General features: G+C 37.8%; 1 protein-coding gene and 1 long non-coding RNA gene across 2 annotated transcripts; both read left to right on the top strand.

Annotated features, from left to right (window-relative positions):
• Positions 1-329: 329 nt before the first annotated feature.
• LOC122066472 lies at positions 330-3,149 on the top strand. The gene is made up of 2 exons (XR_006136366.1): positions 330-614; positions 2,878-3,149. It is a non-coding gene; the product is annotated as an uncharacterized LOC122066472 (long non-coding RNA).
• A 1,704-nt stretch (positions 3,150-4,853) lies between these two features.
• LOC122066473 (subtilisin-like protease SBT4.4) lies at positions 4,854-10,378 on the top strand. Its single transcript, XM_042630275.1, has 10 exons — positions 4,854-5,167; positions 5,480-5,583; positions 7,369-7,460; positions 7,584-7,833; positions 7,928-8,414; positions 8,591-8,688; positions 8,791-9,009; positions 9,124-9,235; positions 9,347-9,560; positions 9,662-10,378. Exons 1-10 carry the CDS (start codon positions 5,057-5,059, stop codon positions 10,207-10,209), a joined length of 2,235 nt encoding a protein of 744 aa, XP_042486209.1. The 5' UTR covers positions 4,854-5,056; the 3' UTR covers positions 10,210-10,378.
• The last annotated feature ends 4,518 nt before the right edge of the window (positions 10,379-14,896 follow it).

The following is a 14,896-nucleotide window of genomic DNA, read 5'->3' as shown; positions in this document are numbered from 1 at the left end:
TAGCTAGATCGCGGGGGAGATATTTGTCATTTCAATTGTGATATTTTATTATGACAATGATGTGAGAGAAAAACACAAATCTTACAAGATCCCTATTGTTGGAGGTTTCCTAAATTAACTCTAATAAAACAAGACCAACTAACCAATTGATGTTAATTAACATTTAACAAAAAAAAGGATTTCCTAATAAAATCGTGGATCTTCCTTTTGAATTTGGACAGCGTTGAGCATAAAGTAAGGGAGCTATAGTAGGAAAAGAGAGAGAGAGAGAGAGAGAGAGAGAGAGAGTTGGAGATCGGTTGTGACTAGAAGAGAGGAAGAGAGAGAGTTGGAGATAAAGTAGGGAGGGAAGAGAGAATCCAAAAATGTGGCTCTCTTGTATCTCACCTTTATTTAAGGAAAAGGGGGGAAAAAAGGATCGTCGAGAAGCAAGAAGAGAAGGAAGAAGAAAAAGAAAGAGAAAAAGAAGAGGGATCGAAAGAGGTTACATACATGGTCTTACTCCTCCACTAGTGATCAAATTGAAGCATTGAAAGAGAGATTTAGTTGCTCTAAAAAAGTTCTAAAAATCTAGAATTTTAATTTCTCTATTCTAGCATCCAATTTAGACTAAGGTAAGTGGAACCTCTACTCTAACTTGCTTATATTTATATTATTATCCAAAACAGAATTTTATGAACAATAGATCTATTCTAAACCTTGAACCTCATGGTGTTTTATCATAAAAATATATATAATCTTGCAAACCTAATGCTATGTACATTATAGAACGAGGAAAAAATTAAATTTTGTTCCATGATTTGCATTATGTGCATATAGCAGAATTTTTTAAATTGAGCATTGATTACATAATGTTAGTTACCAATATTATGTGTTGTGATTATGATTGCATAGAGTAGTATACTATGTGTATTACATGATCCTTATACCACATAAGTTTTTGTCTATTCATGTATTTTCTTTAATTTTGGTTTACATATATTTACTATTTTCATGTATTAAGATGCGTTGTTTGTTGTGGTAATGGTGTTTTACATTATCAGCCTTGATTAAGGAAGGATGTGAGACTTCCTTGATCATTGCTTTGTTATTTACAGTTCTTGTTTTGATATTTTTAACAAAAATTGAAGTTGATTTCAGATTCACATAGAGACTGACTAGGGTGGAATAAGGCTATTGATACACTTAAATTCTGAACTTATTTATATTTATATGTATCTTCATTCTTGCATTGTTTTAATGTTATTGTCTCGCCTTGTCAACATTGGTGTTATAATGATGAGGTGAGGATTGGTTCATTAGACTTTTTCTTAGTGGAATCACGAACTATTAAATGGCGCAACCTACCTTCAGTAGGATCTACCAATTTTTATTTTACCTTCAAGTGTATGACTTGGTCTTTGGGAGGTTGGACACTAGATAGCTTCTACAAGTTTCTATATATTGAGTGGAGGAAATGTGGTACTGTGACACATTGGCCATTCATAGATGATATTGTTAATTTGTTTTTTAGTTTCTTTTGAGTTATTATGTGTACTTATGCGGCAATGTAAATGTAGTAATTTAAGCATGTGTGGTAGGTTTTTTTTTTTTTTTTTTTTTTTTTTTTTTAAACTTGATAATTTTATATTATACTATATATCTCTTTCCTGGTATTGATTATATGATCCTGATTTCAATCCAATTTAGTGTGGTAGTTATACTTACTAAGTTTCTTCCCAGAGACATACCCTCATAACTTATAGATGACATTGCTGAGGACTTCTATACAGATGGCGTGAATTCAGAACTTATTATTGATCAGCAGAAGGACATTGCTTATGGGTTCAAAAAAAAACACCAATTTTTATTTTTAGATGATATAGATTGTGTTAGACTTTGAAGACGTAATTTAATTCAACATTACTTTAAGTTTAAAAGTTGAAATAGACAATTGACATTGAATTTTAATATTATATTAGTTTAGTTAACTCTTACTTGCACTTATATTGTGTGCAGATGTTACTCTGGTTCATTGTCACCTAGAACTTAAGGATCTTGTGGACCATTGATGTCCAAAGACTCTAGGCTAGGCTTGGGGTCATCACAGTATATGTGTTTATTGGTATTGGTGTGTGTGTGTGTGTGTGTGTGTGTGTGTTTTGGTGTTGAATGGGATGGGGATGCAGGGTAGCTGAAGGTAGGTTCCAGCACTGCATGCCCACAGTGTGTATGAGTATGGGGTACAGGTAATCGAAGGTTGGGTCTTGACACTGTATACCCTAGTGTGTGTGAGTATGACCGTATTACATTGTGCTTTTCATATTAGATTGCATCGGGCTAGGAAAATAATCTTGGTGTTACAACCCTTGCCAAAAGGAGGTTACGTATTGGCTAAATCCTACCATCTGATAGACCGAGGTTGGGAGAATTTCTAGTGATCGAGGTGGGTGGATACCAGCATCATGACAAAACTCATCACCGAAGGTTGGATTCTAGTGTTGTGCTATACCCTTCGCCGAAGGTTGGATACTGGTGTTATAATATATATATATATATATATGGGGGGATTAATAATAGGGGCTTACCGGATACCGAAGTAGTCTTATAGGGATTGGTACATTCCTGTCTCGTAACTAGCTTGTATCCTCGGGGAATGATAAAATACATTCATGATTGGAGATACCACCTATATTGCAGTAGCACTAAAACTCACTAAAGACTTAGAAACTATTGATTAGGCTTGTGTGATAATAAACCGGATCATGACATTGCATTCATATTGGTGTGGTTGAGCACTAACACTTCATTACTTTTCATATATATTTGTGTTTGCTTGTGTGTCCACCCCTCATTGGCCTTTGTGGAAGCTCACCACATTTGTTGCACTCTTTTTAGATGGTGATCCAGGGAACTATCCCAAGACTGTGATCGAGGAGCCAGCTCTTTATGGAGACGATCTTTGGGTCAAGGAGTTGGTTACACACAAGACAGGCTGATGTTCGATGATTGTGTCTTTGGGGCACCTTGAGGATGATATTATCAATCTTCCCTTTTGATTCTCTTGTGTACTTATTTGATGTAGCCCTAGGGGCATTATTATAATTATGTTATGTCTGGAGTAAACCTTCTTTTGTGTATTTATGGTAATATCATTAGAATTCACCAGCTATGCTATCTTATTGATCATTATTACGTGATTTAGAATCATTTCATAACTTTATGACCTTAAAGTACTGCATCGAAAATCCTGGATGGATTGAGGACACGGTTGTATGTCTCTTTCACCAGCTTTCAAGTAAGTGGAGGTGGGGAGTGACAATGTGTGGTAACAAAGCGTGATGCTTTGCTTTAAGTCACAAAGCTATGAAATACTAGGAATACTAGTGACTAGGGTTGAACTAAAAAGCTAAAAATAAAACACATAATCAATAACACACACCCTATGAGACTAGATAGGTGTCAAAGCCGAGAACATTTATAATTTATTAAAGAACATAAGCTTTACACTTAGGAAGTTTGAAATCCAAGAAAAGAAGGAAATAAGGACACACGTAGCTAGAACTATGTTTATACACTTGTTTTCTATACAAAGAATAGCGAGAATTTCCCATACACACGGACCTAGGTTGACCACGAACTTGGGCACATATCCTTGAAAATACCCCAAAAAGACTCCTAGAAGTTTCGGAAATCATTTTGGCCAAGCAAAAGACCAAATTCTAAACCGGATTTGAAAATGGTTGAACTGGCTAGCCGGTTGGTGAACCGGATTGACTCTGGCTTTCCTGTCTCATGATCCGATTGGCAACTGGCTCATCGAATAGCGATCCGATCACCGGATCGGCAACGGGCTTGCAAGATAGCGATCCAATTGGCTCTATCCTTTGTGCTTGAAGAACCGGATTGGGATGTGGATGAACCGGATCGTGGGTTTGAGAGAGAGAGAGAGAGAGAGAGAGAGAATCTATGGATAGGCCCCCACATGTCTCCAAGGGTGGATACAATGATGTGGGGCCCACGAATGTGCTTGAACGATAGAGGACCAAGGATCTAAAATCTCCAACCATTACCCCCATATGTGATTATGATAACCTATCTAGGAGCAGCGACAAGGGTAGGCTAGAGATAGGTCCATGGCTTTGGAGCATGCTCGCGACCAGCCCTTCTTCTTTCTTTCACTCATATTTTTTAATGCACATGACCATTTGGTCATCTTTGAAGGATCATAACTTTTTGTTCTACGCAACCATTGGGTCATTTTTGGAAGATTATAATAGATGATGGAATTAGGTTAAGGATAACTAGGGTTTTAACCGGTTTTGATGGGTTTATGTCAAAATCCAATTCTCGTGAAAGTGAGAATACAAGCTTCGTCCTCACCAATAAATCATCATCGTCAGGGGGACAGAATTAGATGTCTACAGAGAGGCTGCATGGAGAATCCCTCCCATATGAGGAATCTGCTCTCATTTTCTTTTTTACAGTATGTCTCCTTGATTTTCCATCTGAGTTAATCTTCAACAGCCGTCCTTTTGCCACGTGTCAACTGCTCATCGATGAATTATCTTTATGCTTGTCACAGGGTTAATACTTACTATTTTCATTTATGAAAATAAGTCCAGTAGGAAGCGAGTAGATACCAAGTAAAATGATTAGTTGTATTTCAGTATGTGCTTCAACGTTTGAAAGGAAAGTAACACTTGCAAATAAAAGAAATTTCATTCCCAGAGAAGAAAAACATAGCCAGGTTTCATCAGGGGTTCAAATGATAAGGAGAGTAACAACTCCCAACAAACTCAGAATACTAGCTGAAGGATCGGAGAAATGCAGAAAGGAAATTTACTAAGAGATTCAATGAATTTAATGGGACACAATAATATCGCCTTAGATAGACTCTAATGAAATGACAAATTTATCCCCAAATTAGCAAAGACACAAAGTATTCCAACTTGGACAAAAAAAGAGAGGTTGCAATTTCACTTGTAACCACTTCAGTTACAAACAGAGATTACCCTATAAATATATTATGTTTTGGTGATCACCTACACTAGGGCCGGCCTCAGGGGATCCAACAATGGCTAAATTCTTTCTCGGTTCTTCATTTTCTCATCCCTTCTTCCTGCTACTCTTTCCTCTGGTTCTTGCAGTATGCATCCGTTGTGATGTTGTTGAAGAAGATAGAAAGGCAAATAATCTCACATACTTCTCTCTTATTGTCCTATCTCATGTTTCTGTGTTAATGGTTCTTAAGCTTATCCTGATTGGTGGAGCTGATACGCTTTCATAAGGATTGAATTCCTCTGTGGTGCAGGAGGGCGTCTGGCGCGCATCCAACGGCAAGAAATGCTCAGGCAGAGCCCAAGGCGCATGCAGCCCAAGGCATTTCTGGACATTGGATGCACGCCAGACGCCCTGTGTCATACCTGAATGTGTATTCATGGTTATTCTACCTCATGCACGGTATTGATCAAGTTTATATTGTTGATGGTGCATGTAGGTCTATATTGTGTACATGGGTGCACTTTCCAAAGATGAAGGATACTCACCTGCATCACTTACATCTCAGCACCATAGCATTATGGAAGAAGTTCTTGACGATAGGTAATATTAATCTTATATTTCATCAATCCAATAGGTCTTTCCTTCTTGTTCATTATTGTATGTTAGTATGATAAATTTTTCATACAAAGCATTACTTTGGCTATGAGAAAATCTCCAGCCACAATAACAAATTCAGTTTTATCCCAACTTAATGGAGTCGGTTCATAGATTCATACATACAAAGTAGGAGAAAAAAGAAATCTAAACATAAAAGTGGGAAAGAAGAGATGAGAAGATGAGAGATAAGGAAAGAAAGATGAGATTAGAAAATATGTTAAATTGATCATTTAGGTCTTGGTCGCCCTAAATATATACGTAGAGTTACAAATAGAATAATGAAATGACAGTTCAATAAAAAGCCATGTAATTCTGTAGAGAGAGAATGAGTGGTAAAGCACGGCGGAGGGTAAGGCACTTCAAGCAGAAACGCTAGAAAGAGATCAAAGACAAGATCTTTCATTCTCTTTCTCTGTTTATCTTCTGCCCTTTCTCTTCCATGCTTCTGAGCTTCAATCGCTCACTCACTCCAACAATCTTATCCCTTGTTCATTGCCCGAGTCAAGCTGATTCTTGCCACATGCAGATAGGTAGAATCTGTCCATATATGGGACAAGGTTTTATGTCCGTGAAAGGGCCCTATGCCAGACACAGGGGGTGTAATGACCATGGTGCCTTGCCTAGGGGTGTGCGCCCTTGTGTTCCTCTCATAGATAAAAAATGCACACCCAATTTTATGTATATATATTGTGGGTGGGCAGTGTTGGGATGTCATCTCAATGCTCTTATTATTATATCTAGATGGAATAAAGTTTTCTGTCCATTAGAGAGACTTGTGTCACAAACAAAGGGGCATGTAATGACCAAAAAAAAATAAAAAATCAAATAGACAATCAGTTATAGGTGAAGAAAAAGGCATGCATGCAGTTGATCAGAGATACATTTTCAATAGGGGTAAAAGTATATTCGAATAAAACCACTAAACATCATGTTTGGGCTTCTTTTTTTTTTTTTTTTTTTTTTTTGTATATTGATTAAAATTCTAAAGTGATGCCAAAGTTAGAGGTTGAAAGAGGGGGGGGGGTGACGTTTCCAGTTATATAGACTATATTTTAGCAAACAAAATGAAGCAAACTGTGAAAAGTCAAGTAAAATGGAACAAAACCTTTGGAAATTCATAGGATTGGAATTTTTTTTTTAGCACAGATATTAGTACTGTTATCAAGGAGTGCTGGGAAAAGACTATTCCATATATTTTGGGATATTAATTTATCACATCTCAGTATAAAAGAGTTCGAGAGAAGGATCATTGCTTTTTTTTTTTTTTTTTTTTTTTTGGTGGTTAAAGAATGCTCTATTACACTCCATCTGCATTTTTTTAATTATTTTTGTCAATATTCAATCTATTTCCATTCTCAAATTAATTTTATTTTATTTATTTAAATTTTTGAATAATTAAATTCTTCATTTCTTTTTTTTGTAACTTTGGAAAAACCACAAAAAGCGTCAACATTATTGTGTATGTAAATGGATAATTTTTATTATAACCATAGTTGCTAGCAATGAGATTGTTGCTATAATGACTTTGCCTTGGGGAATGTTTACGTGATACAGTAAAGGACAATATATTATATAATGATCTTTTGTTTTATATGTAATTATATTTTTATCTATATGTACTATTAGGATGATTATAATTCTATATAACCAAGGTTTGTTACATGCTTACCTTGAAATAAACCAATGTCTAAATTCTTCCCAATGAAATTTTTCTCTCTCTGTGTGCAGCTCTATAAATGATAACTTTGTGCGAAGCTATCGAAGAAGTTTTAATGGATTTGCAGCAAAACTCAATGAACAAGAGAGACAAAAGCTTGCCAGTTAATAACACAATATTTAATTTCTAAAATACGGTTTCAGTTTTTTTTTTTTTTTCAAAGAAATATGGTTTCAGTTTTAAGACAACATATATGATCATAATATTTTTGGTGGTGTCATGTCAGGCAAGGAAGGTGTAGTATCTGTCTTCCCTAGTAGAACTCTCCAACTAGAAACAACTAGGTCCTGGGACTTCATTGGTTTGTCCAAGGCTGCAAAAAGAATACCCAGTGCAGAAAGTGATGTGATTATTGGTGTTATTGACAGCGGAATATGGTCAAAATCTGAAAGTTTTAGTGACAAAGGATTTGGCCCTCCTCCTAAGAAGTGGAAGGGTGTTTGCAATGGCGGCCAGACAAATTTTACATGCAATAAGTAATTAAGTCTCTCGTCCTTCCTGATATCTCTATTACAAAATTATCAATAGATTAATTATCTCAAGAATTTTCCATGAATCTTTTATGTACAGTAAGATCATTGGTGCTCGATTTTACAAAAGTGATTCAGTGATTGACACAAAAGGACATGGAACACATGTTGCCTCCACAATTGCTGGTAACTTAGTATCAAATGTGGATTTTTATGGAATAACTGGAGGGAATGCAAGAGGAGGTGTACCATCAGCAAGGATTGCAGCTTACAAAGTTTGCACTCTAGAAGGCTGCGATGAGTATGAGATCCTTTCTGCTTTTGATGATGCCATTGCTGATGGAGTAGATATCATCTCAATTTCTATAGGATCAGGATCATTCAGTGACTTCGATTCCAATTCCGTCGCAATTGGGGCATTTCATGCCATGGAGTACGGCATCCTCACATCACATTCTGCCGGAAATAATGGTCCGGCTGGGCAAACAACCGCAAGTCTTGCACCTTGGATACTATCTGTGGCAGCAAGCAGTACAGGCCGACGTATCATTGATAAGGTTGTCCTAGGGGATGGAAAGGTCCTTAAGGTAATTAAGAAGCATCATGCAATCCTTGAAAGTCTCAGCTATAAATTAAGGTTGCATTTGGTATGATTTTTGGAATGCATTATCGACCTAAAATGCATACAAAATGCAGCAATGATCAGCTTTACTAACTAGCTAGTGGTTCATGTATTAATAAAGAATTATTTTTTTGATGTCAGGGTAGTACCATTAATTCTTTTACTTTGGACGGAACAAATCATCCATTGATATATGGAAAAGGAGCTGCAGTACCAAACTGTGATGAAGCCTCGGCTCGGTAAGTAATGCTTTGCCTCCTTGAATAACTACTAGCTTCTTCCATCTTCTAACTACTTGACAAATTACAAGTGAAGATAATTAAATATCTTTTGTGTTTCAGGCTTTGTAGAGATGGATGCTTAGATAATAATTTGGTGAAGGGAAAGATTGTGCTTTGTGATAATTTAGCTGTAGTAACAGAAACAGTGCGATCAGGTGTTCTAGGGACAGTAATGTCAGCTGATCGAGGTAGTGACTATTCTATACCAAATCCTTTACCTGCAGCACATTTAAGCACCCAAACTGCAGAGCTGGTCAAGTCTTACATAAATTCCACAAAGTAAGTTCACTATAAGCATTGAGCTTCAAATGATCTTAAGTCCATGATAGGATATGATAAACCAATTTTAATGGGTTAATTATCATTCAATATTTCCAACTTTTTAATTTACAGAAACCCTACAGCTAACATCTTGAAGAGTGAAGTAGTAAATGATTCATCTGCTCCAACTATTGCTTCATTCTCTTCCCGTGGACCTAATGGCATTACACCAGATATTCTCAAGGTCTCTCTCTCTCTCTCTCTCTCTCTCTCTCTCTCTCTTACCCTCCATTCATTCATTTTGTCTTAATCTTTCTTACCCTCCATTCATTTTGTCTTCTCAAAAATATTACAGCCAGATATAAGCGCCCCAGGGGTAGAAATCTTGGCTGCATATCCACCTTCAGTTTCACTGACGAACAATGATAATGATAAAAGGAGAGTGAAGTTCAATATACTATCTGGGACCTCCATGGCATGCCCTCATGCATCCGGTGCTGCCGCTTATGTTAAAACTTTCCATCCCAATTGGTCACCTTCTACTATCAAATCTGCACTCATGACCACTGGTAATACCCTCCTTCAATTTAGATCTACTTGTTTAATACCTCTGCTCCTGATAGCTAGCAATTCATATTAATCCAATTTGATTTTCTTTTTCAATCTATAGCTTCTCCAATGAACCCAACCAAGAACCCAGAAGCTGAGTTTGCTTATGGTGCTGGCAATATCAATCCAGTGAAAGCTATAAATCCGGGCCTTGTATACGAAACCCTAAAAGAAGACTACATCAAATTCCTCTGCAATATAGGTTGGGATACAAATAGGGTTCAAATGGTATCAGGAGATAATAGCAGTTGTCCTCAAGGCACTAAAGGAACGGCATTGGATCTCAATTATCCATCAATGACAGCTTATATTCAACAAAAAGATAAGCCTTTTGTTGTTAATTTTACAAGGACAGTTAAGAATGTTGGTTTAGCAAACTCCACATACAAGGCATCAGTCATCAATTCTCATTCTAACATTACAATCAAAGTTGAGCCTAGTGTTCTGTCTGTCAAATCATTGAATGAGGATAAATCATTTGTAGTGACTGTTTCGGGAAGTAAATTGGAGTCAATGTCTATGGTATCTGCGTCACTGGTGTGGTCTGATGGCACTCATACTGTGAGAAGTCCGATCATTGTGCACCCATTTCCCGGTAGAAGCATATAAATCAGATCAGATGGAAAGTAGAAAGTAGAATGTTGATCTTGAACTTGTTTTGAAAATATTAGTTTAATTATCATTCTAAGTATTATGTCTAAACCATTCCATCTATTTTAGAATCTTACATATGTCACTTCCCATTGATAGGAAATAAATTTCTTATCTTTGAGAGGTCTTTGTCATGGCAGTTAAGCATTATGTGTTTTGGTGCACCAATAGTTGATGTCATTATCTAATATATATCAGTGTATTATATCCGTGGCGTGTAATCATAGATCATGGATGAAAGAGTCGCTCAACAAAATCCAATGCCTACTAGGGAATATCAAGGAGAGACAGTGTATGTGTATAATTGGGAAGAAATTTGGATCGAGAAATGCTTTTGTAAGGTGTTACAACACTACAAGAAAAGCGCTCAACCAGACAATTTTGCAGACACCTAGGGCTAGGATTTTGAAATTCCGCAGCCCTAAATACCCTTTCAAATACGATTTATAAAAACCCCGGCTACATGTATAAAATGGACATAGAGTAACCATTTTTTTAATACAGCTGCTTAAAGTAGGGAAACAAATGCCGTTTACAAAAACTACAGTTAGAGTAAACCAGCCCCAAATATACTCTAGCAGTATACCTTATCGCCTAAAAAATCACTATGGTGGGAAGGGAATTTTCCTTATATAGCTGCGGTTAGGCCAAATTTATACTTAGGTAACCGCATTCATATGTATAATTTTAATGGCGGTTTTCCATAACCACCGCTATATGTACGTATATATTAATCCATTAAATGATGATGACTCCGGATCAGCTCCACATATGTGGAGAATATCTAGTCTCCATATATTTCTACTCAAAAAAAAAAGTCTCAGCATAAGGTGGTAGTAGGCGGCACATAGTCAAGCGAAAATCGAAGTGTGCGTAAATTGACCCGGACACCTTGGTTAACAAAAAAAAAAAATCACGTGCAAATCGGGTGCCTCTTCTTAAAGTGGGTCCCCCTTCCCCCCCTCCCCTCCTCCTCCCCCCTCCCCCCTTTTCCTTTAAGTATCACAAAGTGGTGGGACCCACATTTTCTTCTTCAGCTCAATTCCATGTTCATCATCTCCAGTGTTAGAATTCATTTCTACACCATTTCTGGAATTTATCCTTCTAATTTACTTCCTTTTCTAACTTTTAATCTAAATCTCTCTCCCAAAGCAAAGGATATCGATGGTTTTAACCATACTTGGGGTGCCAATTGATCAGTTCAGTCGGTCTGAACCGATCCTTGGTCTTTATTGGGACAAACTGAAGCCAGCCTGGTAAGAAAAGGACCAGTTTCAGTCCAATTTGGTTTCAAGTTGTATCGGGTTGGGCTAACAAGCTGTTATCGGGTTGGTTTGGTTCAGCTAAATTTCCTCTTTCCATTATATATAAAGAAAAAAATTATTAAAATATTTTTTTTATTTATTGATTTGTTTTGGTTTTGGTTGTTGAAAGGTTTGGTTGATCTGGTCAGTTTCGGTTTCTACTGCACATTTTTTAGTCTTAATAACCTTGTCTCAAATGAGGGTTTGGATCCTCTTTTGTTTACATAGTGTCGGATAATAAGGGTCCTTCGGCTTTGTCAATGCTCAAAGATCTGGACTAAAGCATAAGTTTAGAATTTTATGGTATTGACAAGGATGTGAATTTGAAACCAAAGTCGTCTATCGAAATTGAACTGAGCCATTTGCACTGAAATCGCAAAATCGTTTAATAAATGGTTCAATTCTAATTTCAAATTTAAGACCGATTAGTTAAATTGGTCAAGTCGGTTTTAACTGTTTAACCCATTGGTTTCAAACCGAATTGACACCATGAAAATCAAACCGTTTAAACCGTCAAAACTAATCCGATTAACCAGTATAACGATTAAATATTCAATTGTTTTAACAAAATATAATGATTTAATTTAGGAAAGAATTAAGGACCATAGAGGCTGTCTAACACTCTATTTAATAATTTATTCATATTATATAGTTATGCAATCAAATCCTCACTTGTTCAATGCCTCAATTAATTTGATACAGGATTAAAGCGTTTATCAACAAAAAAAAAAATTTAGTAAGCATGCAAATAAACAAGCAAACCAATTATTAACCGTTTAGAAACCGTATGGAATAAACTGCGATAAAAAACATTTAAAACCGTAAAATCAACACCATTTAAAAACTGTGAAACCGCACCCATTTACTAAACGGTTGCGATTTCAAAAAGTGCAACCGTTTAATAAATGGTGCGTTTTGATTTCAACCAAATTAAATGTGAACCAAATCAAGCCACACCGTATACACCTAAACCAAACCGATTAACACCCTAATGACCAGTACTAGAAACACATTTAGTCCCAAGCAATCAAACCACAGGAACCAATCGGCTTAAATTAGGTTCAACCACCCAAACCTGTCTCAAAATATTTTGGAACCACTGAATACAGCTTATTTACCAAAACATTTCTTAGAGATTTCAAAATGTCAGTTTTCCCAGTTGCAGTTCTACCCAGCCTCAATGGGTTGGGACCCAAGTGTCCATAAACAGATATTTAAGAATGGGGAAAATAATACACATAAAATTAATAATAAATAACGTAGGCCAAAGCCCCCATGCAAACAGTTCCACAGCCAAACCATCGTCAATCCCTCATTCCCTCATGAAAGTCAATAAATCCCCAACCCAAGGTCATAAACTATCTTAGCAATCAATACAAGCAGTTCATTATCTGGAGAATCATGACCATGAAGCGACTACTCACGAATTAGAATCACTTTGTGATACAGGAGATGTAAACAATAAAGGGGGGGAGGAGAAGATTATCAAAGTTATCACCTCCGATGAATCACTTGCCAGCAAATCAATTCTCCAGCAACGACCACCAGGTGCACAAATGAAGATATCAGAAACAAAATATGGTTGTTAGAAAGGAATAGTTGTCGTCAGGGCCCCATTCTGATGGCTACCCTCAGTCCCTCTCCAAGAAAGACACTACCTCAGTCACCAGCGTTGATGGAGTGCAAGGTACAAACGATGGCACAAATTCTATCTGAAATCAAATATGGAGTGGCCCAGTGACTGGATCATGACCAGAACTGGCCTCTTTGTGCTTTAAAGAGAGGTTGGCAAATTGGGAATCCAAATCTCTGCTCCTGGCACGGCGATGAGTTGATGATGGTTGTGGCGGTTGCTGCTGCTGCTGCTGAGACAAGGCTCTTAACCTTGCAATCTCCCTCTCCAACAATTCCTGCTCCACTGATCCACAACCTCAGAAGATTTAGTTTTTCACTCAATGATGGTGCCCATCAGTACTGGGAAAAGGTCCTCACTTCCAGAAAAAAACACAAGCTACAGCTGTTTTTCATATTAATATGCATTAGAGAGAGAGAGAGAGAGAGAGAGAGAGTTCTTCCGCAGGTCCCTTTGCAAGTTTGAAGTTCTTCCGCAGGTTTGAAGTTCTTCCGCAGGTCCCTGGTTTGAAGTTCACGTCAGATCTGAAGTTCACGGCGTCCGAAGTTTCTCCACAGATCTGAAGTTCACGTCAGATCTGAAGTTCACGGTTTGAAGTACTGTTCCGAGTTTCAGATCTGAAGTTCACGGTTTGAAGTACTGTTCCGAGTTTTGCTCGCTTTGCTTTGGAGCTTCTTCTGAGCTTCCGATCTATTGATAATGAACATCTAGATCCAACATTCGATCTTCACTGCGGATTTGTCGGCGCCAAGGAAAGGCAGGTTCGGTTGTTCCAGCAGTAAGGAAGAAGAAGAGAAGAAGAGAAGAAGAAGAAGAAGAAGAAGAAGAAGAAGAAGTGCAGATCTGAGCAGATCTGAGCAGATCCGAGCAGATCTGAAAACTCTTCTCCACTGAATTTCAGCTTCACCGAACTCCGATCAAATCCAACACACCGAACACTGAAGAACTGATTTCTCTGTCCAGCCCTTGCTGATTTCTCTGGATCTGAAGAACTCCGACCAGTCCAGCCTCTCTTTCTGTCTTCGTCAGGTCACTAGACCATGCATTTTGGAGGAGAGAGAGTGTCTGGCGATTCAGGGGAGAATGGAGCTATGGCTGTGGAGGATGACGATGGTGGAGCTCGGGAGTCTCTGGATCGTGGTCCAGATGGTCCTCCACAGGATGAAAGGCACAAGGATGCAGGCCAGCGACGTACATATGCAAAAGCCTTGGGTTTTTCGTCTTGGCCTGCCATTGACACTCTCCCAGAGCCGATTCAGGTAGGGAGTAAAAGACGAGTAATGATCCCGCAGAGAGACTATGAATTGAAGAGACAAAATTTTCGTTTTGCCTTAATCGGTAGGGTAAACTTCCGATTGATTTCTTTGGATGGTTTGAGAGCGGAGGCTCGGGAAAAATGGAACCTCAGTCAAGGGGTGCTTATGCATCCATTGGGAAAAGGTTATGTAATTTTTCAATTTCAGTGCGAGGGCGACAAGGCAGCGGTGTGGCGAAGGTCTCCCCTTAGGATTGGTGATCAGGTCATTCGATTTCAACATTGGAAACCTGATTTTAATATTCACGAGAAGAATCTTCTCACAAAGCTTGTCTGGATACGGTTTCCTGATCTCCCGCTTGAATACTGGCACGAAAATGTGTTATTGTCTATAGCAAAGGCAGTAGGGCGCCCTGTGTCCCTAGACAGACGAACAAGACAAGGCATTCTTGG

The sequence above is a fragment of the Macadamia integrifolia genome, unplaced genomic scaffold, assembly GCF_013358625.1.
Source record: "Macadamia integrifolia cultivar HAES 741 unplaced genomic scaffold, SCU_Mint_v3 scaffold2408, whole genome shotgun sequence".
Taxonomy (NCBI): domain Eukaryota; kingdom Viridiplantae; phylum Streptophyta; class Magnoliopsida; order Proteales; family Proteaceae; genus Macadamia; species Macadamia integrifolia.
Note: the sequence above shows the minus strand (reverse complement) of the source record. Positions and strands in the feature narration are given on the sequence as shown.